We start from the raw sequence: 27,535 nt of genomic DNA on the forward strand, positions 1-27,535 counted from the left end.
CTGATCCTGTAATTTATTCTGTATTTAAACAAATAGCACTACTGGAACAGTAACCAGTCCAGAATAATCTCCAAGGTTAGGTTCTGAATTGAAGGTGTCATTCAAAAATCATCAGCTCCTGTAAAGATTTTAGTAACTCTACTGCCTTACTGTATTTTCTTATGCTTATTTCTATATTCAAGTTTTGGAAGAAATTGCATTAATAAGTCAGGATGGAGAATTCAAGAAACTACATATATCTCAGTTATGAAATAGGTGATATGAGAAAGATACAACTAGAAGCAAAAGCCTAATTTGGATGGTTGTCCAAAGCTTAAACTCAAATGTTACACATGCAGGAAAGGTGCACCTTGTCTTAAGGTATTCCTGTCTGTTGACATTTGCAGTTCCATTTAAATCTAAGTTTAAATCAAATTTGATTTACCATAAAGGAGATTATATTTGAACTATTGGTAAAACCTTATGTGCAGCCACTAAACACATTGCACCATCTATTCCAGTTCACTTTCTGAATGTTCTGAGTTCTGATATAATTGCAGTAGCAAGTACAGCCGCTAGTGAGGTGACACAATGGATTAAAAACTCTTGGTGTGTAATGCTGCCAGATGCATTTTCCTTGCCTTGATCTACCTCTGAGTAAAGGTACCACAGGCTGATAGGAGAGGAAAGGGAGGGAGAAGAAAATCTATTTGTCTATGCATGTATTTCTGTGCTCCTCTCACATTTTTACACACAACAGAGAGTTACTAGAAATGTTTTTTGTCAATTTTAGGAGGAAAAAAACCCAAACAAATTCCAAAAATTTGAATGTATTGTTACAGTACCTCTAGGTTAACCACAAATCATCTCTTGCCTTTTCCTATTATCCTTTTTTTTCTGCATAATTCCAATTACTAAAACCAGAACATTCATGCTTTGCTGACTAATGCTATGCTGCTAGTAAAGTAAAATTATTTTCCTGTAGACCTACAACAGAATTTGTGTAATGTTGAGTAAGAAAAGTGCCTCACTCACTATTCCCCAGTCCATACTCAGACTTTTCCAGGGAAGTGCTGTGGAAACAAAGCTACAAAATCTTCACTTGAGTAGTGCAGACAGTGATATATGAGAGCTGAAGGCAGCTTTAAACTGGAGCAATATAAAACTGAGCACAGTGCTCCTTCAGCCTCCCACAATTTGTCTCTATTTTATTCACTTCTCCTACTAGATTGTTTTTCTTTCTAATGGGTGAAATCTTCAGGTAGATCTTTGTCTTTTCAGCTAGAGCCATCCCTTTACTGCCAGAACCTGCATTTGACTCTTCAGACAAAGTCAAAATTGCTCTGTAGTGACTCTACTGTTATGGGGCTTTGAGTCTGCAAAATAATGCAGAAATAACCATGAACAGCAATGGGACTGCAAAAGCTTTTCCAGAGTTGGAACATCAGTCTTATTAAAACTAGAAAAGTGTTTATTAGTGATAAGGAACTTAGGTTAATGAGTTGCATCACAGGAAAAGTCTTTTAAACAGTACCATGTACCAAAATTGCACGTAGATAGTTATGATGTGCTGAAAATAACTTTGTTTTTCTATTTATCCTTGTATATATTATTTCAGGCACATGTAGCTTTGTAGAACTGCAATACAAACCTACAAATTAGAAAGTCAAGCTGTCCTAGGGGACCATTTAACTATTCATTACAATCCAGTGCTGTCTGCTAAACAAAATATGCTGATTTGCTAAGTTTCTGCTAAATGTATGTACAGAACCAAATGCACGCATGAAGTATTAATACGACATCAAAGTTGGAATTTTACATGTAAGAATTTCAGAAATTTCAAGACTGAACAGCCAAAGGGTTATTAACTTTCACTGGATATGTAGTGAAAAAAAAATCAGTTCTTGTTTTCTTTATTGACCAATTTCTCTATAGTGGAACACCTTTGGCATGGATGTTGTTACCAGGAAAGAAAAGACATCTGTAGTGAGCAAGAGACCAATAGCACCTGGGATGTGCCAGCCCTGGGGTGACCACAGGACCAAGGCAGTGCCTGTCCCTTGTGCTGGCCCTACAGAGGGATGTCCAGCACTGGGGAAGTTTTGGGAGCCCTGGAGGGGCTGGAGCGTGTCCAGGGCAGGGAACAGAGCTGGGCAAGGGGCTGGAGCCCCAGCAGGGGCTGAGGGAGCTGGGAAGGGGCTCAGCCTGGAGAAAAGGAGGCTCAGGGGGGCCCTTGTGGCTCTGCACAAGTCCCTGCCAGGCGGGGACAGCCGGGGGGTCGGGCTCTGCTCCCAGGAACAGGGACAGGAGCTGAGGGAACGGCCTCAGGCTGGGCTCAGGGTGGGCACAGCAGGAATTTCCCCATGGAAAGGCTGCTCAGGCCTTGGCAGGGGCTGCCCAGGGAGCTCTGGAGTGCCCATGCCTGGAGGTGTCCCAGGAAGGGCTGGAGGTGGCACTCAGGGCTCTGGGCTGGGGACAAGGTGGGCGTCGGGCACAGCTGGGACTCCATGGGCTGGGAGGGATTTTCCAACCTCAGTGATTCTGTGACTCTGATTTTGTGATTCTCAGCCATGTTGTGTACCACAAATTAAGAGTTGGAGAATTACCTCAGTAATATTCCATTGCCTGAGCACACAACACAGAGCGGTAAAATATGCCTATCAGCACACTAATAAAAACTTGGAAATGAGAATTACTGGACTTTTCTGACCCCTGTCGAGTAAAAGATAGCACAGTTTAATATCACTGCATATATATGATGTTTTCTGTTGTGTTTTTTTTTTTTTTTAAGACCTTATCTTAATGCAAACACACAAAGAAATAAGGTTGCTATGGGAACTCTAACTCTTAATTCTGTGATGTGTGCATGTAACACAACAAATGTAGTATTGCACTAAGCTTGTCTTTTACATATAATTTTTGGTGCATTTTTAGAGAAAGAAGCATTTTATAAACAATGTAGGGAATGGATGGAATACCAGTACATACAAAATATTATAACAATCTGATAAACTGCATCTGTTATGTGCGCTTGCCCTTCCAGATTTCACTGTGCCATAATCCTTTTTCCCTATTGCTTTCCCATTCTATCAGTGTTTGAAAAATTCAACAGCTATAAAATATATCTGTCTAAACATCTCTGCCTTGTTCAGGATCCCAGCCCAAACTGCACTTCCCCGTGGTGATGAATTACTGGTACCTGCTCCAGCCCTGGGCACATCACAGTGGGTGCTTCAGTGCCTGACACCTCTGCAAAGAAAAAGCTGAAAATCCTTCCCATCTGCAAATGGCTCCAGCTCTGCACTGGGACAGACAGAGGCTACTTAGATATTTTTCCATTGTTTATATTTTTCCTACTTTAGGATCCATTATTCAGCTATTAAATTGAAGATCTACCTCATAAAGTAAAAAAGGCAGAAGCTGAGCTAGGCCTGTTTTTTTTATCCATCTCTTCTAATACATTTGTTTGAAATCCTGTCAAGGTTTCCACCTTGATATATGCAGTTATAAAAAAAACCAAACACCCTATTTATATGGTATTTAATAAATCTAATTTTTTTCAATAGATTTTTGACAATAATAATGATAAAGCTGACCTATCCAGAATATGATTAGGCTAGGAATTAATTGTCTCACATTCCTTCCTAAATTGGGTTGTCCTACAAATATCACTGCTGGCTAAAACCTTTTTTTACATACATAATTTCAAATATTTATGTTTTGGTGTTGATCCCTGTGTTTATCTAGTAAGATTTTCTTCTTTCTTTGACTCTTGAAGAACATAAATATGATTTTGACTATTGTCATATATTTAACACATACAGACTGATAGTCCTTGTGTTTAAACCAGAATAAAATCTTAGTTATTGGCATTTTCTTGGGGAAATGTGGAAATTTTAAAATAAAAGTCTATGAATTTGGACAGCATCAAACCCTGCTTCCATTTTTCACTCTATACTTTAAAATTTTTAGTGATTCCTAGTTTGAATTTAATTGTGCAAGAAATTAAAGGTGCATTGCTTTAGACATTGCAAATAAATACATAAGACAATTGTTATTGGATTCAATGGACATGGAAAAGGTCAATAATTCTAATTAAATTTCTTATGAACCTCATCTAGCATGAGCTAACTAGCCCTGAAAGCCACATCTGAGGGTGGCATCTGGATCCATGGCTGGTTTTATTGCTGTTTCTCTGGAAAGCCTTTGGCATCACAAGCAATTGCACCAAATAGTTTAAAATTCCCAACAAAACCAAACAAATTACAAAGAAACCCAAAAATATCAAGCAAAAACCACCAAACCTCCTGGTTATTTTAAAATAGTGTTTATTCATTTCATAGTCCTGTGCAACTTGGTATGATTTGAAGATGATCAGCTGCAGTACCTGAGTAATGTAAAGAGTAAAAATTGTAAATGGAGGTAAATCCACTTCAGACACTGCAGCTGGTCATGTAAATCATATGAAGTACTTCATACAAAGTTACTTGATTATTCAAAGTTTTCCAAACTACCCAAAGCACTCTTCTCACCTAATTATCTTGCATTATTCTAGGAATCATTAATTAATAATGATGTTATTAAAAAACAAACAAGCATATCTTTCTAGTGCAGGAATAACAGGTTTTATTAGAATTAAAGGAAAAAAAATACAGCCCTCGATATTTTCTTTTCTTTTCATTTTTGATTTTTTCTCATCTAAAATTTCACATCCAAATTAATTTTAAAAATAATAATTATTCTATGAAGTGAAATGTGGGGTAGGGGAAGGAGAAAGGATTAAAGGTATATTATAAATTCAAGTCCAGTGAGAAGTGTGGTTGTGTAAATGAAAGCTTGCCATAGGCAATATGAGTGTTTCTGAAGCACAATTTTCCTTTTTTTGTTGAATAATAATTTATTACTTGTCTAAATCAGCAGCAGTTTTTGCTGGCCTCTCTTACCTGTCTCTCCTTCTTTGCTGTCTCTTTGTTCTGGAACCATTTTAAAAGGGGCATATACAGTTCCTTTACCCAAGGTTTTCCATCTAAGGTCTATAAAAGCCTTGCAGAGTTATAAATTATCTTTTTAAATCTGGCATGGAGAGAAATGAAATGTGTCCAATAAATACAATTTTTTTCAGCACTGTCTGTTTATCAGGAGTCTGAAAACTTAATGAGCCCATTTATGTTGCAGGTAATTCAGATTGTCAGTGCTGTTGACAAGGATGATCCTAAAAATGGGCATTATTTCCTGTACAGCCTTCTTCCTGAAATGGTCAACAACCCAAATTTCACCATCAAGAAAAATGAAGGTAAATAGAACAAATAGAAAATGTGTATTTCAAGAAGTTACTTCCAAATTGTTTTTTTCATTTCCAGTTACTTTACCAATGTGTCCTTTGCGCAATTAAAATGTAAATAATCTGCTGAATGGTACCTTCATTTTATCACTTAAGCTATTTCCAATAAATTTAAAGTAGATAAGAAGCAAGTAAAATGAATGTGGAATTTAGATCCAGAAGACAGCTCACTGGCTTAAATAAAATGAAAGGATGGATTTACTGCCTGTATTATTCCTATTAATTTGAAACTCCAGAGATATGGTGCAAGATGAAAATCTGAAACTATGTTGATAAATAAATGTTGATTCTTACATTGACTGTTTATGGATGGGAACATAAAATTAAGTATCTACTAAATCTCCCAAAGAAAGCACCTTTTCAGCCTGTTTGTTGTGTGTATAAAGGTTCCAAAGTATTTTGGTGAGGAGCTTTTGCTAGAAAGAGATATCCCTTAGGTCAGCAAAGCCCAGAAGGGCACTTTGAGTCCCCGTGATTTGGATCACTTCTGGAAGGGCAAAATGTCATATTGCAGGGCTGTAGAAAGGACCATTCACATGTGATGGGGAAAAAGACCCATTTAATATTGTTGGGCAATAAATTTATACTGATCCTATTCTTTGGCACACAGATCAGTTTGAAGGTCAGGTGAGAGAAGGAGCTAGGCCTGATCCCAAGAATGCTATAAAGAGTGCTCCATGTGTTTGAAGTTGAATATTCAGCAAAGTTGTTCTATCTTGGCTCTTTTTAATAATGCACACCCTGCCAGGAATTCTGGTCAAATTCAGTTTCTTATTTGAAATTGTAAGAAAGTTTAGTCCATTACCAACAGGAAGATGAATGAGAGTGCTGTATGTGCAGGGGTGTAAAAGCAATACATGAAATGTCAATTAAAGAGGAAATGCTGTTTGCATTTTTTTATTCTATCTGTTCCAACCTAGAAGCATGATGACATTGTTTTGCTAAATGACACTGCACCTACATTCTTAAATCTGCTTAAATATATCCTAAATTTTCCTTTTCTTTAGATGTGTTTTTCTCTTCTAGCATTCACAAAATGTGTCTCTACTTATATCTCTGTTTTCTTGTAGTAAATGAGTCTCTGTGTGTTTTCTGGAGAAGATAAAACAAATCTCTTCAAAATGCATTTCATAATCATCAGTAGTGTAACACAAATTGAATTAAGCATCCTAAATGTGAGGTGCTTTGCTTGGCACAGCATGACAAAGTAAAAAAGATCTTAGCATTTCTCTTCATGTTTAAATACTGAGCTCACGTTGCTAATTACCCTTGTCCTTCCAATCTGTTACCTATTTAAGACCCACTCCTGCTCCTACTCACAGACAATGGCAAAATGAGTCCTGAGCTGAGTGGGAGTGAGGAAACTTTCTATGCAACAAGGTTTAGAAAAATAAGTCCAATTTTGTTATGTCATTGTCACTCAGTTTTATGCAGTTTTTAATGTGTTTGAATCAGTTAAATGTCAAAATCCTCTTAAAACAACCACCTGAAATCTCTTGAAATTAAAAATCTGCTTGAAGAGACTTTTCTGATTCAATCCTCCAGTATCCAATAATAAAATTCCAGCTATGCACGCCATCCTTGTCTATCAAGGCTGTTCAGTCAGGGGTGCTGTGCATGGTTGATGTTAAAACATGATCTCCCACAGGAAGCAAATACTCCTGTCAGAGCCAAAATCAGGGTATCATTTGGCTGAGGTGAGTTTTATGTCCTTTAAACATCATAGATCTTCAGTAAGTCTTTATTTAGTTATGCCACTTAAACAATGAACTTGACCATGACTTTGTCTTGAATGTATCTGCCAGATAAGCATGAGTGATTATCCATGTTGAAAGTCAGCAATATCCCTAAAAAACCCTGAATTCACAAGTCAAATTTCTCCTTTTTTTTTTGTATTACTGGGTGTCTGGGCTGTCCATAACCAAGCTGGTGTGATGTGGAACTGTAAGGAAATGTCTGTAACAAACTTTCTTTTCTTTTCTGGAGATCAGATCGATGCTCAACACAGTAAAGCTTGGAACAGAAAAACATTCCCTCACACTGGTGGCCAAAATCCTTGACATCTTCCTGACTGTGTCCTTAGCCTCAATTTCCTCTCAGATTAATTAATTCCTGCCAAACTAATTCTTCAAGGCAGCAGAAACTTTATGGCTGCTGAAGAAATGCTGTCTACTTGTGAATACCACACAGGGACTGCATTTTCTCAGGAAGCCTCCTGTAGAAACCCAATTTTTACTTGCTAGAATTAGCACACCTCTTTATTTAAACAATTTTTAGTACTTTGCCTTTCTTCAAAATTCAAAATTCTCTTGAGGGTTGAGATAAACAGAAGTATGTCTCCTCAAGAAATGATATTGCTCTTTTGGGTTCTCTGTGCTTTAGGTAACTGGTGGCATTTGGCCACCATGTAATGGTGACATTGAACGTGGTGACATTGGTGTGTCTCTCTCTGCCAGGAGAAAAAGCTGCAGTGCCCTCTTTCTGTCCCTCCTGCCAAAGAATACATAAGATGTCTGTGATTTGGAATGTTGCCTTCCTGTGTAGAACATAAGCATAACCATTAATCAATTTAGCTTCTTGCACACAGGCTGATTCTGTTGTTCAAACCTTCCAGATCACCCTAAGGCAACTTCCCCTGATAGTCAGTAATTAACTGTGCTGCTGACATGCAATGCAAATATTATGATTGGCCATGTTGTTGAGAAATGTGTTTAACTAAGTGACACAACGGGTATCTTCATCAGGAACCACACAAAAAAAGCCCAAAACACTTAGAATATTTTATTACATATATAGAAGTTATGCTGTGCTCACAGCACAATCTGTGCCTTGAAATGGTGCACTGGTGTTCTTCATTTGCTTGGTTGGTTTAATTTCCATTTTAATTCCCATATTATTTTTTTCCATATTAATTTTTCCATATTATTTTTCCATATTAATTTCCATATTATAAATTTCCATATTCCTTCTGTAGACAAGATGCCCAAAACTGTAGAAGATGTGGTACCTTTCTGATGTAAATAATGTAAAAAATGTAAATTTAAATGCCATCATACATCTCACTGAATATCTGTAGAGCATCTCTTAGCCATCTTTATTTTCCACATCTACTGATGCTTTTCTTCTGTCCTTTTCTGAGCTCAGATGTCCATTACTGGTTGGGGTTTGTAGGTTTAGTGCCTTGGGATCCTGGGCAGTGAGTGATAATCCAAATCCAGGCAATCATGCCCTCTCAAGCTGTAATCAAGGCATGCTGAGCACTTGGATTGCCAGGTGCAAAAACCTTTATCCCCTCTCAAGAGAAATAATAGAGTTATATAAAAAATATATATAAGAAGTTAATGCCTGATGAAAATCATGTCGTGTTTTCTGTGTTAGACCTGTGACTAAACCTGTGACTCTGTGACATAACAAGTCCCTGACTGCACAGACTCCTGACTGAATCTCTGGGCACTTTTCACGTGCTTTTGTGCTGGATTTTCTGCATAGGAGCAGAAGCAGGGAAAAAGTGAAAATCTGTGTTTTGTGTGGTGTGTCTGAGAAACCTTGAACCAGAAAAACCTCAAATTTCAGATGAAAATATCTCATGTTTAGCCAAGTGTTGATACACTCTAGCAATGTGTTGTAGACTGACTGGAATTAACCCTTCCAAAAAAACTGTAGGCTCACAATAAATGACAAAAAACTGACAGGAATCTAGACAACTGATGAGGATTTTGTACTGTCACGGCATCAGAAAACGGAAATGAGACCTCTGGAAATGGAATTAGAATTTGTTGACAGCCTTTTCCTTCAGGTGAATGGTCTTCACAGAGCATTACCTAAAATCTTCTGCTGCATCCCAACAACCCTCTCACAGCAGTACCTGTTTTCAGCATTGAATCCTTCAGGTTCCCTTAGATTGTTCAAGTGAGAACAGAGCTCTGTGATAGAAGCATTTTCACACATGCAAACATTTTGATATGTTGATATGCTGCCAGTGCAATTTTTACTGTCAAAAACTACCAAACACGTCTTTGCCATAAAGAGACCGAAAGTTTTTCCCGTGAGAAGTTGCCATTGCTGTTCCATTTTTCTGATGCCAGAATCTGTTTCCTAATGGAATAAACCTCAAATTGGACATTCCACAGTGCCTTTGAATCCAGTAATTCTTCTGCCAGCAGAAATCTTTCCTGGATAAATGGGATATTCCATAATTCTTGTAGGGTTTATGTAGCACAGCAGTCCTGGGGTTGCCTGGCCCATGGGCAGGCTTACCTTTGGGTTAAGAACCTTACTGGCACGAGCTCATATTCCTGCAGAAATCCAATAGCCTGGTTTGGCTGGTAATAGGCTGATTAGCAGTGATCAGCCTCCTCTCTCCTTCAAATATTCAATGTCCATCTGGCAAGTGGAGCTCCAAGTTTGGTCCTTATTCTAGTGAGTGCATAGTAAAATGTTTTTGGTTTTTTTTTTTAATTATAAATTATTTTTTTAATTATAAATCTACCTAAGTGATGAACTGTTCTGTTGGTTCTCTCTAACAAGCTTAATATTTATACTTAGCCACACTTAGTTTATTATATTTATGATGCATATAACAGCTCCAAGAGTGATCATGTTTAAATGTCCATTTCTTTCATTCTTTCCTTCAAGTTTAATCTTGCTTATGTCCTCCTTGTGCTGCTTTGAAAGTGCAGGCACTGAGTCAGGTGTTTTAAAGGAAATGGCCTGGTAAAATCACTTCAATCGCTGCCTTGCATGCCTTTGCATACTATGGATTATTTTATATTTCATCACCTCTTTACCATTAAAAACCAAATATTTCTAAACTTTCACAATAGCTGAGGAAAACAATTACATGCAAGCACTTTTAGATATCCCAAATAATAAGACAAATTATTATCACTTTTTTTGTTAAAGTACTTCTCTGTCACTGTGATTTTAATACAATAAAACCTGGATTTTTCCCCAGCTTTTTTCATCAAAGTATTTTTAGCAGCATCTGTCAAATACATACCTGGAGGGTGAGTCTTTTGTTCCCACCAGAGTAACTCTCATGTGTTAAAATAACTCTTTCCCTGAAACAGTTTCTTTTGGCATTTCTGGATAAGTCTCTCTGCCATTGTCTCAGCTGCCAGCTGAAGCTCCTTCTGTGTTTTTGATTGACTTTTCTCTCCAAATGTATCCCTCAGAGAGCTCTGAGGTGACTCCTCTGTTTCATTGCCCTTCTTTCACTTCGCCCAATTTCAAAGTTAACCCCCTGACCCCAGGTACAAATTGCCAGAGCAAGGACATCATTAAGCCCATCATTTCTGGGTGGATGTGCAGTGAACATCCAGAATCACAGCACCCAAACAGTGCCTTGGATGTGAGCAGCACATCCTCACACATTGCTGCAGTTTCAGGCAATTTTGGGAAGCTTTGTGGCCCAGCTGCCACGTGCCAGAGGGTGTTCCACAATGGCACTGCTCGAGGGAAAGCACATGCTTATGTATTTCTAATGGGTTTAATTATCATCCTCATTTCTTTTCTATATCAGTAATTAGACTTTCAAACTCCAAAACATTCCAAATCACATCCTTGTTAGTGGTTTTCTTCAAATTAAGTGATGTGCTCAGTCTTGCATCTTATAAGTTATTATTTTTCTACCATCTGTCAATATTAGTGGTATGGAATAACATCCAGAAGATGTAAAGGAATATGAGGCATAATCTAAGGAAAAGCATTGATCAACATCTCTTTGAAGAGATGTGGTTTTTGTCACCAGAAATCACAAGGAATACTTGCATAACCAGGTGCAAGCAGTGTGAAAGGAGCAGTTAAAAATAAAGCATTGCAATGTATTAAAAAATAACAAACACAAGGTACCTTATTATCTGGCACTGGTGTGTCAGGATCTGCCATCCACAGGACACATCATGTTTCTCTAGGAGTGTTCATAGTGTGAAAAATGTATTATAAATATCATACTATCAATCTTTTTCTCAGCATGGCATTTAAACTGGAGTTGTTAAATAGCAAAGTTCAACATTTTTATAACCTGTGCATGCCAGAAGAACCTCGGTTTATTGATTTTTTTATGAATAATAGAGTTAATAATGAAATTGCTAATACAAAATTATTGAAATATTTCCTTTGTAGCGTGGTCGAAAGATTTTGTTCAATAAGTTCATTTTTTCCTTCTATTAGAAATTTTAAGTTAAATAAATTAAAACAAAGCATAAAAATGCTATTTTGCTGAGTAGGAAGATCTAAATATTACCAAAACAAATCATGTGGTAGTTAAGGTAACTAAGTTCATGAAACATTGCAATTCCGTGAATTAAGAATAATTTCTCATTATTTCTTTTTCCCTAAAAATACTTAATTATATTTTGGATGCATACTTGCCTTTCTCAGCTAAAAACAAAATGTGATTTACAGGCCTGAAGTAACAGAGTCTACTGATGGCCTGCAAGTTATCCTAAACTGCTGAGCCCCCTTTTAGGAATTATGTGTCTGGTGTGCCTTGTTCTGCTGCTAGAAAGTGTGCCAGGATCACAGTGGGGCTGGGAGGGGACCTGGGGACACTGTGCTCCACACCCCCTCACTGGGCAGCAGGCAGGGACACCATGGAGAGGACAGGACTGACTCAAATTTCCACTCCATTAATATGCAAAAAAGGGATGTTCAGCCAGTGCAAACAGCTTTGCTGGAGTGAGTGGTTGTGCACTGGGTGGCAAGTGGCAAGTCCCTGAAATAATTCATGCAGTTCTTTATTTATTATACTCAGGTTCCTTTATCCTTGGTCCTTAGACAATTCACCTGCCTGAAACTGCTTTGGACCAGAAAACATGCTAGATCATCCTTTGTGAGAAAAGTAATCAATTTTCTTATTTGCATATCTGACAATTCTAAGATGTAATGTCATCCTGTGAAGTAGGACTGTGCCTAAGAACTGAAAGAGAGGAGCCCTTTCTCAGTGACGAGTGATGAGCTATGTGAGGAGGAAATCAGTGTTACACATCTTTAAATTATTCTCAAATTCTAGAGGACTTGGTAGAATACCAAGGTAATGATAATATTCCCAAGGGACCCCAATATATTCCAGCAGTGCTCAGAGGTTCTGTCTTGCCAGGCAGTGGATGAATTTCCATTTTCACTGTATGATTTTACATTGCAGTTGAAGTGATAGATCTGACTCCTGTCTACTATTCCTAGCAAGGCTACACTTTTCCCTGGTACTGCAGTTAGTCCCACCTAGCTGAGAATGCTGGTGCCAATATTCTCAGTGTCTTTCTGCTGATAACTTTCTGCTTCTTTTCCTCTTTCTTTCTTTACTATAATCACTGTCAGCTGTGTTCTGTTACTCCCTCAAGTTCTGTTTTTCCTTGATGTTGACTATCAGTTGAGTGAGATTTGAAACAACGTCCCTGGCAGGGATGGCTGTGGTGTTGTTTTCTGAAGTGATTGCATTAATGTAGATGGGAAGCCAGCATTTTTCCACTCCAATCCTTTGTCCTTCACTGACACCTGCTTCTGCTGTCTTTCCCAGCTTTCTTCTTGCGTGCAGATCACTGCTCTTTCTAGACTCCTTTCTGATTAGAACCACAAACCAGGTGAAGAGTCAGCGCAGTTCTTCTGCAAACACTTTTCATCCCTGTCTGGGTGATTTAAGCTTCTTACAATGCTTATGTGCTTTTCACCACTTCAAAAAGCTAAAGAGGTGACTCCTTCTTGGTGCACATAGCAGAAACAGAGAACTAGGATCAACTCTTCAGAGCTGCTACCTCCTCCACCCTGTGACCCTCCTGTCTGTTCTGTCCACCTGAATCCTTACTCACTCCTCTCCTGTATTCAGGATGCAGGACTCCAGACAGATTCCCTCTCTCCTCGCCCTAAGCCAGAGGTGATCCATCAAGTCTTCACTGGACTGGACAGGCCAAGCTGATGGATGAACCAGCAAGGAGGGGGCCATCTGGTAAGCTGATTGTCCTCTTGCAGGCATCTCCAGCTCCTCTTCAGCCCTGCTGTGCTCCCCAGCACGTCTGTACTTTTTACAGTTTTGCCCTGGCAAATTGTTTCCTGGGAGCTTCTGTTCTAAATGCTGTTTAACCTTTCCCTCCTGGTTCAGTTGAGCTCTGAGGTGACAACTTCTTTCCAAGCCTCCCAAATGCAAACTTTCAGGCAGCTACAGAGGAGTTGTATATGCACACTGGAAAACCAGACTGATTCCCACAGCATCCCATCCTTTCAGAGACTGTCTTTTTTTGGTCATTTGAATCAACCACAATTACAGAGTTACTGCAGAGCATTAATGCAAACATGACCCAGCCCCAAACAGCTTCCAATGGGGGTGATGAGACCCAGCTAATCCCAAATACATGCAGCCTGCCATTATGTATACATGACTAAAGAGACTTTTACTTCTCTCGTTCTTAATTTATTATTTGTGCTGCTAGCAACAGAATGTTGCCAAGACGTCAATTATGTTTCATTTTATAAATCAAACTAATTGAGAACCAGATGCAATCTGAGTGAAAAAGATCTGAGGTCAGTGTTGTGCACCATATGCACGACAGTGCTTACTCATGATGAGGGAATGGATTGGACAGCTGTGAATTTTCCTGCTGTAGGAGTTTCATCAAGCTCAGTAGTGTAACGTCCTTAGCTCTCTTTTCCAGTTTATTGCATTAATTTTATAATAAATCTAAAGAAGAGTGAGTAAGGGATAAAAGGTTGTGAAAACAAAGCAGGAGAGCAAAAGAATTTGATCAGTAAGTTAGCTTGAAAATCTGTCTGGTTCAGTAGTAACATGGAACATGGATGAAAGAAATAGCAATGAACAAATTGAATCTTCAGGTGACTTAATCTCAGACACATGATGGCAAAATAGACATTAAATCAAGGTCTCAAGACTGAACTGCTTAGCAGGCAGAAGGGTGGTGTTACTGAGTGCAGAACTTCTACACTAACAGCAGTAGGATCTGCAGTACCAGCTCCTTGGAATTCATCAATGGGCAGCGCCTGAGCCCAGGAGGCAGAGCTGCTGCCCTGGGCAGTGCCCGGCCCTGAGCAGATGGCGCACAGAGGCTGTGCAGGCTCCTGCCTGGGGACATTGCAGAGCCACACGGACACACTGCTGTGCCCTGGGCTCTGGGATGGCCCTGGGGGAGCAGGGAGGTGCCACCAGAGCAGCCCCTCCAGCCTCACCCATCCTGGGATTGTGTGAAACATTGCTCCACCAGCTTTTAATCAAAGCTTCCCTAAGCGCCCTAACATGACTCCTTAAAAACTCACAGCACCCATGATTATGATATTCTAGGACTTTAGAAGTATTTCATAGTAGTATTTATAGCTAAGTGAATATATAATATTTGGAGATAAATTTCCAGATTTTCAATCACCTTCCTTCTGAAAGAGTTCAGAGATTTCTAAGTACCACTTCTGGCTTGATGGGTACATCTGATTCCTCTAGGTTTTCTGCAAAAAGTAATTTCTGTGGTGGAAATGCTCATGGACATTTGTACTGACTATGTTTGATTTCCTGGAAATGGTTTTAACTCTGAGGAGGAGAAATGATGAGGCCAAAGGTTCTGCTAGAACCTCTGCCCCATCACCACCTCAATATATTACCCAGCAGAGTCATGTTGCATCTAAGAAGTTCTTCTGTGTTCACCTCATGGTAACCTTTTGTTTTGGTTTGACTATTTGATTTTATGCCTAAGTACCTTATTGGTTCTTTTTCTTTCTTTCTTTCTTTCTTTCTTTCTTTCTTTCTTTCTTTCTTTCTTTCTTTCTTTCTTTCTTTCTTTCTTTCTTTCTTTCTTTCTTTCTTTCTTTCTTTCTTTCTTTCTTTCTTTCTTTCTTTCTTTCTTTCTTTCTTTCTTTCTTTCTTTCTTTCTTTCTTTCTTTCTTTCTTTCTTTCTTTCTCTCTTTCTCTCTTTCTCTCTTTCTCTCTTTCTCTCTTTCTCTCTTTCTCTCTTTCTCTCTTTCTCTCTTTCTCTCTTTCTCTCTTTCTTTCTCTCTTTCTCTCTTTCTCTCTTTCTCTTTCTCTCTTTCTCTCTTTCTCTCTTTCTCTCTTTCTCTCTTTCTCTCTTTCTTTCTCTCTTTCTCTCTTTCTCTCTTTCTCTCTTTCTTTCTCTCTCTCTTTCTTTCTCTCTTTCTTTCTTTCTTTCTCTCTTTCTCTCTTTCTCTCTTTCTCTCTTTCTCTCTTTCTCTCTTTCTCTCTTTCTCTCTTTCTCTCTCCCTCTCTTCCTTTCCTTCCTCCCCTTCCCTTCCCTTCCCTTCCTTCCTTCCCTTCCCCTTCCCCTTCCCTTCCCTTCCCTTCCCTTCCCTTCCCTTCCCTTCCCCCTTCCTTCCCTTCCCTTCCCTTCCCTTTCCTTCCCCCTTCCCTTCCCTTCCCTTCCCTTCCCTTCCTTCCTTCCTTCCCTTCCCTTCCCTTCCCCTTCCCTTCCCTTCCTTCCTTCCCTTCCCTTCCCTTCCCTTCCCTTCCCTTCCCTTCCCTTCCCTTCCCTTCCCTTCCCTCCTTCTTTCTCTCCCTTTCTTTCTTTTCCTTCTTTCTTTTTCCCTTCTCTCTCTCCCTCCCTCTTTGTAAATTTCTTGGTTGCTCTCATTATGGAATAGCTCTTTGTTTTATCGTATCCTAAATGCAGACTCTTGAGGAGGAATTAATTTAGTAGTTGTTCTAATTGCACTTTTGTCAATTAATGGGAAACTAGATAGGAGTTTCATTTTAAACTTTCAGTTGCAGTAAAGATTAAAGGACCACCAACATTGTTCTACTACAGGAAGAATAAACAGGCTAGAAGTGAAAAAAATTTAAGCAGGAATCATCGCCTCTTAACTGTTACTTTTTCCTTTGATTAGGAAAAATCTCCTTTTGCCATTATATCAGATATTTGCACATGTATGCTCCATTAAAAATAGAAGGTGTTGATTTTTCACACTTAGCCTTAAGGCTTATCTGATTAATTATTACACAACTGACATTATAATGTGAGTTTAAAAGGCTCAGATCATGTTCTAATTTGTATCTTGTTTTGAACCAAGCCAACAAGTGTTTTACACAAGGAAGGAGTTACTGTTAGAATCACAGCCATTGTTCCTGCAGGGTGACCACAACATTGATTATTAAGTGAATTCTGTGTCTCTGCATTTTCCTGAACCTGTCTGGGGTGCTCAAATAAGTTTATATTTTATATTTACATACCCTTTTATCTCCTCCTTACTCATTTTGAGGAGGTGACTGTTTAAGAACTGGTTGTATTTCTCTGTCGCAGCAAGTACAGCAGTGACACACTGAAGGAAACAGGAGATTTTTTAAAATTATTTTTTTACTACAGCTTCCAACATCAGCCTTTAGAGAATAAGGGAGACAAAACTTTTTTTTTTTTTTGGAGGAGGGGGCTTTGTATCACTTAGGTTATTTTCCCATCAACTCCTGATTTTGTAATTTTTTATGGGTGATCTTGTTGTAAAATATGTCACTTTGTTGGTCTTCATTTAATCCTGTCTAATTAGGACGTACTTTATTTGGCAAGCAGCCAGTAATTAGCGACATATTTATGTAATTATTAGCATGTAATATTTATATAATAAATCTGCCTAGAAGGCAATGCATTCAGAGGGCAGGGAAGAGGTAGAATACATGATTTGACTGAACAGAGAGATCTTACACACTGAGCCAAACACAGCAAAGAAATGAAATGCATCAGTTGACCTGTCTAGTCTGGGGAGAGAGTTTGCATATCCTAAAATGATAGGATGTGCACACTTGGTAATCAGCACTGATTAGAGAGGGAGTGAAGATGGGCCCCTGTTTGAAGTGAGATAATAAGGCAGCTTGTTAGGGAGAGATAAATAGAACTTGAAGAAAAGGACCAGATGTCTGCTTGATGGCACTGAAGAGGAGGAGCTCGTGGGGTCCTCCAAAGGTAACTGATGGATGTGGGAATCAGGGAAGCAGTGGGAGCTCTGTGCCCGTGTTCCGAGAGCAAAGGCTGAGCCCCCAGCCTGGCCTGACTAACCCTGGGCTCAGACTAGCAAACTCCACTCTGGCTGTAGGCTAAGGACTGTGTTCATGCCTAAACAGCAACTGTAACTCTGTAGGATTGGGGTTTTAGTAATCTGACTCTTAAGAGCTAAATCAGGAATGAAGTCCTTGTGGTGGAGTTTTGAGTAGAGTTTGGTGCACCTTAAAAGGAGCACCAACAGTAATCTCTGAATGCTGATGAAAGTTTTCTGCTCTGTTCTAAGAATATTGGGCTGTCTTGAACATGAACACTGAATTTTTCCTTCTCTCTTAATGACATAACAATTTCACATCACTTTCATAAACCAGGTAAAACTTTCTGGCTTTCTTGCTTTATGAAACTCTCATTCAGTCTAACCTAAAACTGAACTAAAATAGAGCTTGTTGGAAATAATACAAAATAAAACTAATTCATGTAGGCTTTTCCAAATTGTTGCACCCTAACCTTGCTTAGCTGGGTCCTGTCACTTTCTATAACCTTTTCATCCATTACCTGTGACACTCCTGCAAACTATGTTGTGTTCCCCCAACGAAAATTAAGACCTTGTGATCTCAGAGCACTCCACAGGAGTGATGGAATTTTGATTGAGGAATTGTTCTGGAGTTTGGAACGCTTCTGTTTAGCTTGGCTATGGCTTTCCTCTATGAATTTGGATAAAACATATAATCACTTTGCTGCTGTTGTGCTGTGCAAACATTGCAGAGCTGTGAGCAGTGGGGCTGGTAAAGGCTGAGAGTTTCAGGAGTGCTCTAAGGGAGGGGTATTTTGGATTCTTCTGGAAATCCCAGACAGGAAACACAAGGAATTGTCAGGTGAGGAGATGCTGGAGCCCAGTCTGACGGCAGCTGGCAGCTTTGATGTGGCCTGCTATACTGAACACAGAGGGAGGTAGTTGAGACACAGTCCTACCCTGACATCTCCTTCTGTATCATCTTTATCCAATGCACATTGTCAGGGCTTCTTTGTACTAATATTTTCTATTTTTAAATGAGAAAAAAATTATAGCAAATCAACTTTTTCTTGTTTAGTGCCTTTTTTGTGCTAACAGGCAAGATCAAAAGCTGTAGTTGCTAAAAACTTTATAGAGTTCTAATACAGTCTGTCTAGCAGAACCACTTGCTTTAAAAAATCATTTATAGACCACAGCTTTTTCTAAATCAAAATTATTAAATTATTTTTCTTAAATTTTTTTCTTTTTCCCAGTAAGGAAACATAACTTTTTCAAACCATCTATAGGGTTTTTCTGCTCATCTTTTTGACTTTATATGTTTTTTCTTCATGATCACAGAGGTTTTTTTTGTCATAATGAGATGTATTTTCCTCTGCCAGTAGAATCCCCATCCCTCATATTTTTATGTGATCATGCTTTGTATTTTTACTGCAGCTGCTGCCTAAACACTTCACTTTATCAGACTCTTCATGGCAAATTAGAAGAGAACGAGGAACCATTTGCAAGGTGTTCTCTTGGCTTACAGGTTCTTCATATATTTATACCTCATAACTTCACTTAATAAGATGTCTTTTCTTTGGTCACAGTTATATTCCCATTGTGAATACAAATGTTTTACTATTTTTAGAACTCCCATCCTTGGAGATATTCAGAAGGCAGCTGGACATGGTCCTGGGCTCTGGGTATTTGTGTTGAGCAGGGTTGGACCAGGTGACCTCTGGAGGTCCCTTCCAACCTCACTCAACCTGTGATTCCATGAGAACTCTAAACAACTTCTGAGCTGGTGCTGTAGTTTCGTATATTCATAATATATAACATATATATTCATAATATTCTAATATATGAACATATATATTCATAATATTCACGCATATTAGCACTGACTTTGTAACATCTCTGTGGTGAGGCAGAATTTCAAGGGCTGACATCTTTCCCTGGCTGCTTCTTGCCAAGTTCTGTGCTGTGTCCCACCCTGTACAGAGCAAAGGCAGGGTCTTGCAGTATGTCCAGGCCTTGGAATCTAAATTCAGATGTGTGTGTGTTCCTGCTGTGATTCTCCATAATCCAGCTGTGTATCCCAGTCTGAAACTTGTGGTTATTCCAGGTTTTTTCCATGCAATGTTTGCATGTTGTCCAGAAACATTCCAAAGAGTATCTGGGAGGTTTCACTTGAAAATTTTTTTTTCACTTGAAATTTTTTTCATTTTTATTCCACTCTATAGATGGGTAATTGTTTTTTTTCACTCACTGGAATTCCTTCTCTGGATGTCTTTTGCTCTTCCCTGCATTTCAAAAGGCCATGAGTTTTCCCCATGGGAATCACATCCTCTGCAAGAGGTGTGCATGTAATAAGGCATGTGTGAATCCTTTGGGTGTGAGGCAGAAGCCTGAATTACTGCCATTAATGGCCTGATGATAACAAATTGTTATTGTTATATGTAATCTGCATATCAGAATGTCTTCCCAAAGTCATTATCATGCTGCCTGTGTGCCCAGGGGCAATGTTACACCATAACATTTCAGTCTTTCAAATTACAAAAAGCTAATATAACTCTTGATGACATTTACAAAAATGTATAATGGCACTCCTTTCAGGGCTCTCACAGAAATTGTTCTCAGGGAACTTCAAGGGAGTTCTGCGTGTATAAGAACTGCAGGATCTGGCACTCTTTTACTATCAAAGCCACATTTTTTTCTTCAGTGGCACCAGCTCAAGAAAATGTTAAATCAGAATTGTTTTTAATTTATTTTCTGACTTAAAATGCCCTGACCAACGTAAGCTGTATTTAACTTTCAATGCTCTTTGGCAGAGAGTCCACATTCTAAATTTCTTTTCATAGGAAGTTGTTATGTCAGAGTTATAAACCTCTGAAAATTGGCATTTTGTAATGGAAGTGCTGACAAGACCTTTATTACACCGGGCACAAAAAGGCAGCATTCCAATAAATGCTGGTTGCTGTTTTTATAGTCTGCTGGTTGCTTTCTGCAGCTGTATTTCAAAGTGGACGTTATGTAAAAAGTAAGTGGCATAATAGAAATACACTAGTAAGGCTGGAATTTGGCTTTTACTGTTGCAACAAAACTTCAATATGGTTGATAGGTCTGATTACAGATTTAGTTTTTAAGGGCTGGTGTATGATTTACTGGTAAATTGCTTTAAATCCCTACCAAGCCCCTGTGTACATTCAGCACAGAATTGGAATGGAAAAGGTGATAATCATGGCATGGAGAAGTGGATGTTAAATTACTTAAATGGCAAGAACACATCACATCTAAGACCCAAAAGGTTGCTACTTAAGTTTAATGGTTTTTACTGTGATATTGAGAGTTTATATTGTAGAAAGAAAGATTCACTTCAAACATCCATGATTGTCTTCATAGTCACAAGGTGTGTGAACTTTTCCAGACCTGGAAGTCACTGATGTAAGAATTGGAGGAAGGTGAAGAACATGGCTGGGAATTCTTGGAACTTTTCCATCACCTACCAAAATCACTGAATTTCACTGAACCTGGTGGAGGTTTAGCTCTACACAGAAGAGAACAGTAGTCAGTGTAATGTTTAAAGCTGTACCTATCACTGTGGCCTGAAGGACTCAGATCCTGGTCTGCCACCAACTTCTCCTCCCACACTGCATTTGTTAAGTAGGTATTAATGGAAAGATTGAGAATCCATTAGCCCTCCAAAGAAAAGCAGATGGCACAGCCTTGGGATATCTTGGCTTTTTTATTTATCCTTGCAGCATTTTTGTTGGAATCTGGTAATAGAGTACTGGAAAGTTTTTGGTTCAAATGCAAAATATAGGCATTATTTTATCAAAGTGCTGTAAAACACCGTATCACTATCTGAAGCTTTTTGGTTAAAATAACAACAGAATAAAAATAACTACAATATGTAGATTTCAAAAATGATCCATCAGTCTATGCAAATCGCTGTGTTAATAATGTATTTTTAATGCTGAGCACATTTGACAGCCATTTCATCTCTTTTTCTAAACCAGAGCTTGGCAACCTGCATTAATTCTTACACTTTACAGATGTACCATTCAATGCACGTGCCACGCAGTGATGTGATCTGAATGGAGCAAAGCGTGTCACAGCAGTGGCATTATTGGTAAACAGCTTTGTGACTGGCTGCTGGCATGCAGGAGAGAAACAGGAGGGGCAAAAGCCAGGGCTGGTTTACCACATCTCACACCCTCACTGGCCTGGGTTTGCTTCCCATTATGGGAGTGCCAAGCCCAAGTGGCAGCAGGGTGTTAGGAAAATTAATCCACAAACACCAGAGGTTTATGTCCAAAAAGGAGACAGAGGAATCCTTTTACTTTATTTGAATAAAGGGAGAGGCCATGTCCATGAGGCCATGGAGATTCCCCTGGGATCTCTCCAATTTTTGGAGGACGCAGCCTCCCTTTTTATCCCAATTTCCAGCCACATTTCTTCTCTCTTTCCCCCTTGGCTGAGGTACTTGAGAGGTTCAGACTTCCCAATACACCTGATACCAAAGATTTCCCTCTAAGGTATAACCCTCCCTTTTAATTTTTAATTCTTATGGAATTTAGGAGTTTTTCTTCCCTATTGTTTCTTTCATCTTTCAATGTCTAATTTAATTTATCAGCAAACCTAATTTGTAAAAATTTGTTTATTTGTAAAAGCAAATATCTTTTTCCATTCATCAATCAGTGGAATCCTTCCTGTTTTTTAATCTCCCAGTGCTCGTTTTATCTACCAGCAGACCCACAGCTTGTTTGGAAAGACAAATCCACCATTCCTCTCAAGGGGTTTGGAAGAGATGAACAGACAAACCAGAGTGAGTGAGGTTCAGTCAGATGTGCTGGGTGCAGTTCAGACAAGGTGAAGCTTAAACAGATCCAGAACCCAAAATTTCCTGCTTTGACTCTCTCTGTGTGTCTGTAAATTGAAAAGAGAGAGAGAGAGGTACCATGTCCTAATTATTTCTCTACTCCATTAACAAAAAAACTGGTATTATTTCAGACTCAATGTGCTCTACATCATTATTTCTTCAGCAGGGATTTTCTGTCCTTTCTTCAATGAGTTAAAAAACCAAGGTACAAAACACAGGAGTTGCTGCTAGACTGCAAGGGACCATATAGTTATGTTTGATTATAGCTCTGCTGGCCTAAAGGTCAAAGGAAAGTTTTAGAATACTTAAGAGACAATTATCTAAAGTTCAGACTTTTCCAAAGGAATAGAACTAGAAATTATACCGACTATTATCTAAAGTTCACATTTTCAAAGAAAAAAGGTAGGAGGAAATGCTTATTCATCATCACTTTGCTGTTAATTTGTCTGGCTTTTTTTTCTCTTCTGTCAAGAATTTATTTACTACAAGTTCTGTATTACACAGTAGCACTAACATAATTATTCCCCTTTCCAAGAAATTTTAACATATGAGAATGATGTATACACGATTAAATATTACTTTGCTCATGATTCAAAATTCCCAGCAGTACTTTTTATTTCTGCAGAGGTCTACATGGAAATGTGTTTAGTTTTTTTATTCGTTAGTTGATTCAGCTGCTCAGTTCTGGCATAAACTGTTATTATTTAAGCCAACTGGTAAAGAGGAGAAAGTAATCAAAGATACAAAATATATGACATTTTCCAATTATTCTTCTACCAATACATTTTCTCACACTAAATACTTTTTCTTTCCCTGGGTTCTTATTGGTGTTTTAAGGGATTGCAGAAACTTCAGGTCTAAAAAAAACCACAAAATCATTCAAGTGTTTGTTAATTTGTCATAGGAATGCTTTGTGAATGGCCATTAAATATGCCAGTATGGAATGCAACTTGCTGAGGGGCAGGAAAGAGAATTTGATCAATCAGCTGAATTTTTATGACAAAAAGTTTTTTCTTCTGAACCTGATGTCTGCTATTAAATTTGACAGCAATCATCAATCTGCTTTTTTGAAGGCATCACAAATTTTTGATGTTTATGAAAAGCAGGTCAGTTTGGAATACCTGTGGACGCTTCAGTGCCCATATGGTTTGGCCATCATAAATCAGCAAAAATATACTGCAAAAAACGGCCTCTCTTTATTTTCAGATGATTTTGTAAGCCTTCTGTTTGAATAGAACATTTATGTCTTTACCACAAAGATTAGGCAAAGGGTTTTTTTCTTGTAAACTGCTGCTCAAGAGGATTTTGTTTGAGACAGTCATCAAGGAAGGCCTGGTATAGCTGTAAAAATACACATAACACAGTTGTATATATAGATATATTAATACACATACATATATATATATATGTCATCATAAAATGTATTTTTTATAAATACAGCCATGTTGAAAACACTAATTTTAATCACGAAACAAAATTGTTATAGCAGTTCTAATGTAAAAATAGGGGTTTTTTTCAGCTACTAGCTATTGCCAAATTTATAACATACAAACTTATAATTGTACCCTTTTAATCAAATATTCCTTTAAAATGTGTTTCAGCCTAAGGCAGAAAATTAAAAAAAAATCTGCCTTACATGGGTTTCTCATAAAGCATATTAATTTCATTCTTTTGGAAGCAGGAAACTGATGCTTCCTACTTGTACTAAAGTGGAGCCTGAAACAAATAAATCAGTTTTTCAGCTCAGGGCCTGTTTGTGAGCAGTGGCTTTTTAAAAGGTGAGCATGGATGAGGGTGTGCTTGGAGTTGTCACTTCTGGTTCTTGTGGTGGGTCAGAAAGGAGATCAGGACTATTCTTGCCCAAGGATTTTGTAATTGCAAAAGGAAAAGAAAGAAATTTCAAAACAAGAGAATTAGCACATGTGGGACTGTGGGCAGTGACTTGTCTGGGCTGCAGTCACTGGGTTTTTCCTGCAGTGCAATCCTACCAATCTAAAAAGGTGTTATTTGTAAATCTTTTCATAGAAACAAAGTATGACTGAGAAAATATTCAAAAAGAATAATGATTAATAATGACTTGTACAGTGACTATTTGAGACACCTCTGTGTCTCTTGACAGTTTTATTCTCAGGCTCTAAAACGGGGATTGGAATCTTCCTGTCATCCATCATTTCTCTGTAATTAGGTTTGAATTTTAAGAAAAACAAAAATACCAATGTTTGAAATGACCTTTTTAAAATCTATGTTTGACATTGTAAGGTTTCCACTAGTGAATATTAACTATTACAAGTAGCACATGCATATTAATTATGGTTATTAATGGTTGTACAAAGCTGAAATGGCATCAGCATTCTCTTGAATGTTCTTTTCTAGTGCCTTTGCAGCTGGTTGCTGAGTGTTCTAGAGCTCACATTCCTTTAAATATCATGTGCTCCTGTTTTCTGCCTGTATGTTGCTAGTTTCCACTGAAACCTTGATGATAATAATTCAATTGCTCGGTTATTTCAAGTTTGGGATTTTTATTTAAGAATAGATGCTACTTTTGAAGAGAGATTGGAGATGAACGAGCTGTCCCTGTCTTTTCCTTATCAGAAAAAGCAGGGAGTGCCACAGTAAGGATATTCCTGCTGCTCTTCTACTTGTGTCAAAGAACTCTATTTTACAGAGAATCTGAGATTTTAAAATGTACACAGAATGATAGCTCTAATAAACAGGAACAAATGTATATTTCTGTCATTCTGCTGTTTCCAGCTGCAGAGTTTCCAATTAAAATTCCTTCTTCACATAAGTGATATATCCAGCGTAGATAACAACTTCTACCACAAAGTCCTTAATACCATTAATTATTTGATCTTTCTGAGGACATTATAAAAGGGATAAAAAAAGAAAGGCAGAATTCTGTAGGTGTAAGGTGGCACAGCAGGGAACTCCACTGATCTCAGCATATTAGAGACTGCAAGGGAATTAAAGAATTGCAATAAAGTGTGCAGAGAAAATGACACTTAAGTGCAAACTCACTGCTTCTGATTTTTACTTTTGTTCTGTTATTTTATTGTCTGGCTTAAAATTGCAAGACACATTCTTGCACAAAGTGGGAGATAAAGGGGTTGACTCCTGCCTGCTAATTTCACATCCTGATTGCTGTTGATGCTGTTAAAGTCACTTGTGTCCAGAAAATCCAGAAGTAGCTTTGTATTAAAATGATTGCATTTACATTTTCTCAAAATAGTTCATCCATGAGTCTCAAAAGAGATCTGGGAGATTTGAGAACAGCTGGGGAATGTGCAGAAAGCACTTGGCCCTGGGGTAATTGCTGTGGTTATGCAAACTACCTTTGTCTGGAAACCACAGTGGACATCTTTTAAAGACCTTCTGCATTGTCATCCTTTGTTCGGTATTCCCAAAACAGTGCCTTTCATGGTTATTTCAAGAATCTGCTTGTAAATTTCAGAGACTGAGAGTCAGCCAGGGAGCTGAGCCACCAGGTATTTTTATATGTAAAAAAGGCAGAAGTGAGCTCCTGCTCTGAGCTGTAGCTGTGCATGCCCAGAGCTCTGTTCCTGACACTGATGCTGTGAGAGTTATTAAGATTTTACACCATTCCTGAAGGCTGCAGGACAGGATGCAGCTCCTGGTCAATCCTGGGTGGCTGCTGCATCACCAAGTAGAGGGTATTTCACAGGGTTCCAGCATTTCCATGAACTTCTCCAGCCCCTTCCCCACAGTGGGCACAGAACTCCTGGAGACTCATTCTGATGGAGAATATCAGAACCCCTCCTGGATGTGCCTCCCTGGCTGGAGGAACACTCTCAGTGGCTCTATGCCTGTGGCAGACAGCTCAGAGCTCTGGGAGCAGGGAGCTTTGGGGTTTTCTGCACATGTTTTCCCTTGTTTTGCTAAAAGTACCATGAATAAATAAACAACCTGAGCAGTGCTGTAGGAAAGGATCAGTGGGTTAATTGGGAAGATGAGGGAAGGTGATTGTCCCCTCTCCTGCTGAGCACCTGCTGCCAAGTTCATTCATCCAGGTTGTTCCTGGAGAAGGCTCCTTCTGGAATGTCCAGAAAGGAGAAAGCAAATCAGACAAATTGAGTTTACTGCTGATCAGCTGCCAGGATTTATCTTCAAGTTCTAGGAACCAACTAAAATGTCAACCCAGGGAGTCATTGTTCTTCCACATCTCCAGCAACACCAAGGTATATTTATTTTAAGACATAGCAATGAAGGGGAAAGAATTTATTGCTAAACAAAATTCGTAAGTCAAATGGAGGACTTGCCACCCTTTGGCAAAACAATTTGGTCATTTCAGTTTGTTTTTTCTATGTTCTGCTTGTCAGTTTCTTTTCTTTCCAGGCATAACATGTTCACTTTTAGTCAAACATGGTTTCTAACAAAATTCAAGCAAACAAACAAAAAAAACCCCAACCAACAACAAAAAATCAACCAAACAAGCCATCTGTAAGAAAAGAAAGTTATTCTCTTCTCGTTATTCTCTTCTGAATAGTTCTGACAGTCCAGCCATTGCAACTTATTTTGCACTTAACTAACAGTTAATATCCCAAATATCTTGCATCTTTTTTGCTTTCTCTCGTTACTTCTGAACTTGAATTGATAACCATGGTGGTTATCAATTCCAACCAGGAATCAATAAACCAGGTGGTTTCTTACACTCAGCAAAGCTTCACTGATGAGCACTTTATTTTCTCCATCTCTCCTCCCTCTCATTTTTTCTGCCCCCTTCTCTTTGGAGTGCACACTTCCTTTTTTTTACTCAGTTATGCTCTGGTTTTGGCTTATTAGAATTTTCACAGCAGACAGGATGGCAGTGAGTGTCTCAGGAGGATGGAAGGGATCTGAACCTGTTCCCAACAAGTGCAGCTTCTCTTTTTTAGTTCCTTCCTAAAGCAGGTGCCTTCCCTCTTTTGCATATCTGTAAAGTGCAGGGCTGTTGGGCTCAGCAATCAATCCTGTGCTCCAGCTTGGGCAGAGAAGGACTGCAGCAGGTTCACAGGAAGGAACAGGCTGTATCAGTACAGATTTTAGAGCACTGTGCTATAGAACTGTAAAAGTCTCTGGAGTTCCAAATAAAGGACTACAGATGTGACACCTTTGAGTGGGATTTGTCTCAAAGAAAGAGCTGGAAATTGAGCACCACATAGTTATTTTCTCTTTTGAAAGGTTAAAGCGAAAGGATTAAGGATGCAGCTTATGCTAGGATATTTTTAATTTTGCAGGAGAATGACAGCAGACAGGTGAATTTATTTTCCAGTATTTGAAAACAGGGAGGAGTGCTGAGGGGAAAAAGAAAGGTATCAGATTAAAAAAGGAACTTTTGCACATCATGTAGTCACTCTTACTTTGGTAAAGCTCTACACACCCATATTCAGGGAAACTGAGCTACAGGATTA

General features: G+C 38.6%; 1 protein-coding gene across 2 annotated transcripts in view; it reads left to right on the plus strand.

Annotated features, from left to right (window-relative positions):
- The window catches only part of CDH8 (cadherin 8), a 162,056-nt gene that overhangs the window by 127,434 nt on the left and 7,087 nt on the right, over nt 1–27,535 (plus strand). Inside the window, exons 10-11 of one of the 2 annotated variants that reach the window (XM_030955697.1) lie at nt 5,155–5,272; nt 13,143–13,266. In XM_030955697.1, the coding sequence (XP_030811557.1) occupies nt 5,155–5,272; nt 13,143–13,183 (159 nt within the window). In that variant the 3' untranslated portion in view covers nt 13,184–13,266. Of the gene's footprint in view, nt 1–5,154; nt 5,273–13,142; nt 13,267–27,535 lie in introns of those variants that run through there. The other variant, XM_030955695.1, reaches the window with a different exon arrangement.

This window comes from Camarhynchus parvulus, chromosome 11 (assembly GCF_901933205.1).
Source record: "Camarhynchus parvulus chromosome 11, STF_HiC, whole genome shotgun sequence".
Taxonomy (NCBI): domain Eukaryota; kingdom Metazoa; phylum Chordata; class Aves; order Passeriformes; family Thraupidae; genus Camarhynchus; species Camarhynchus parvulus.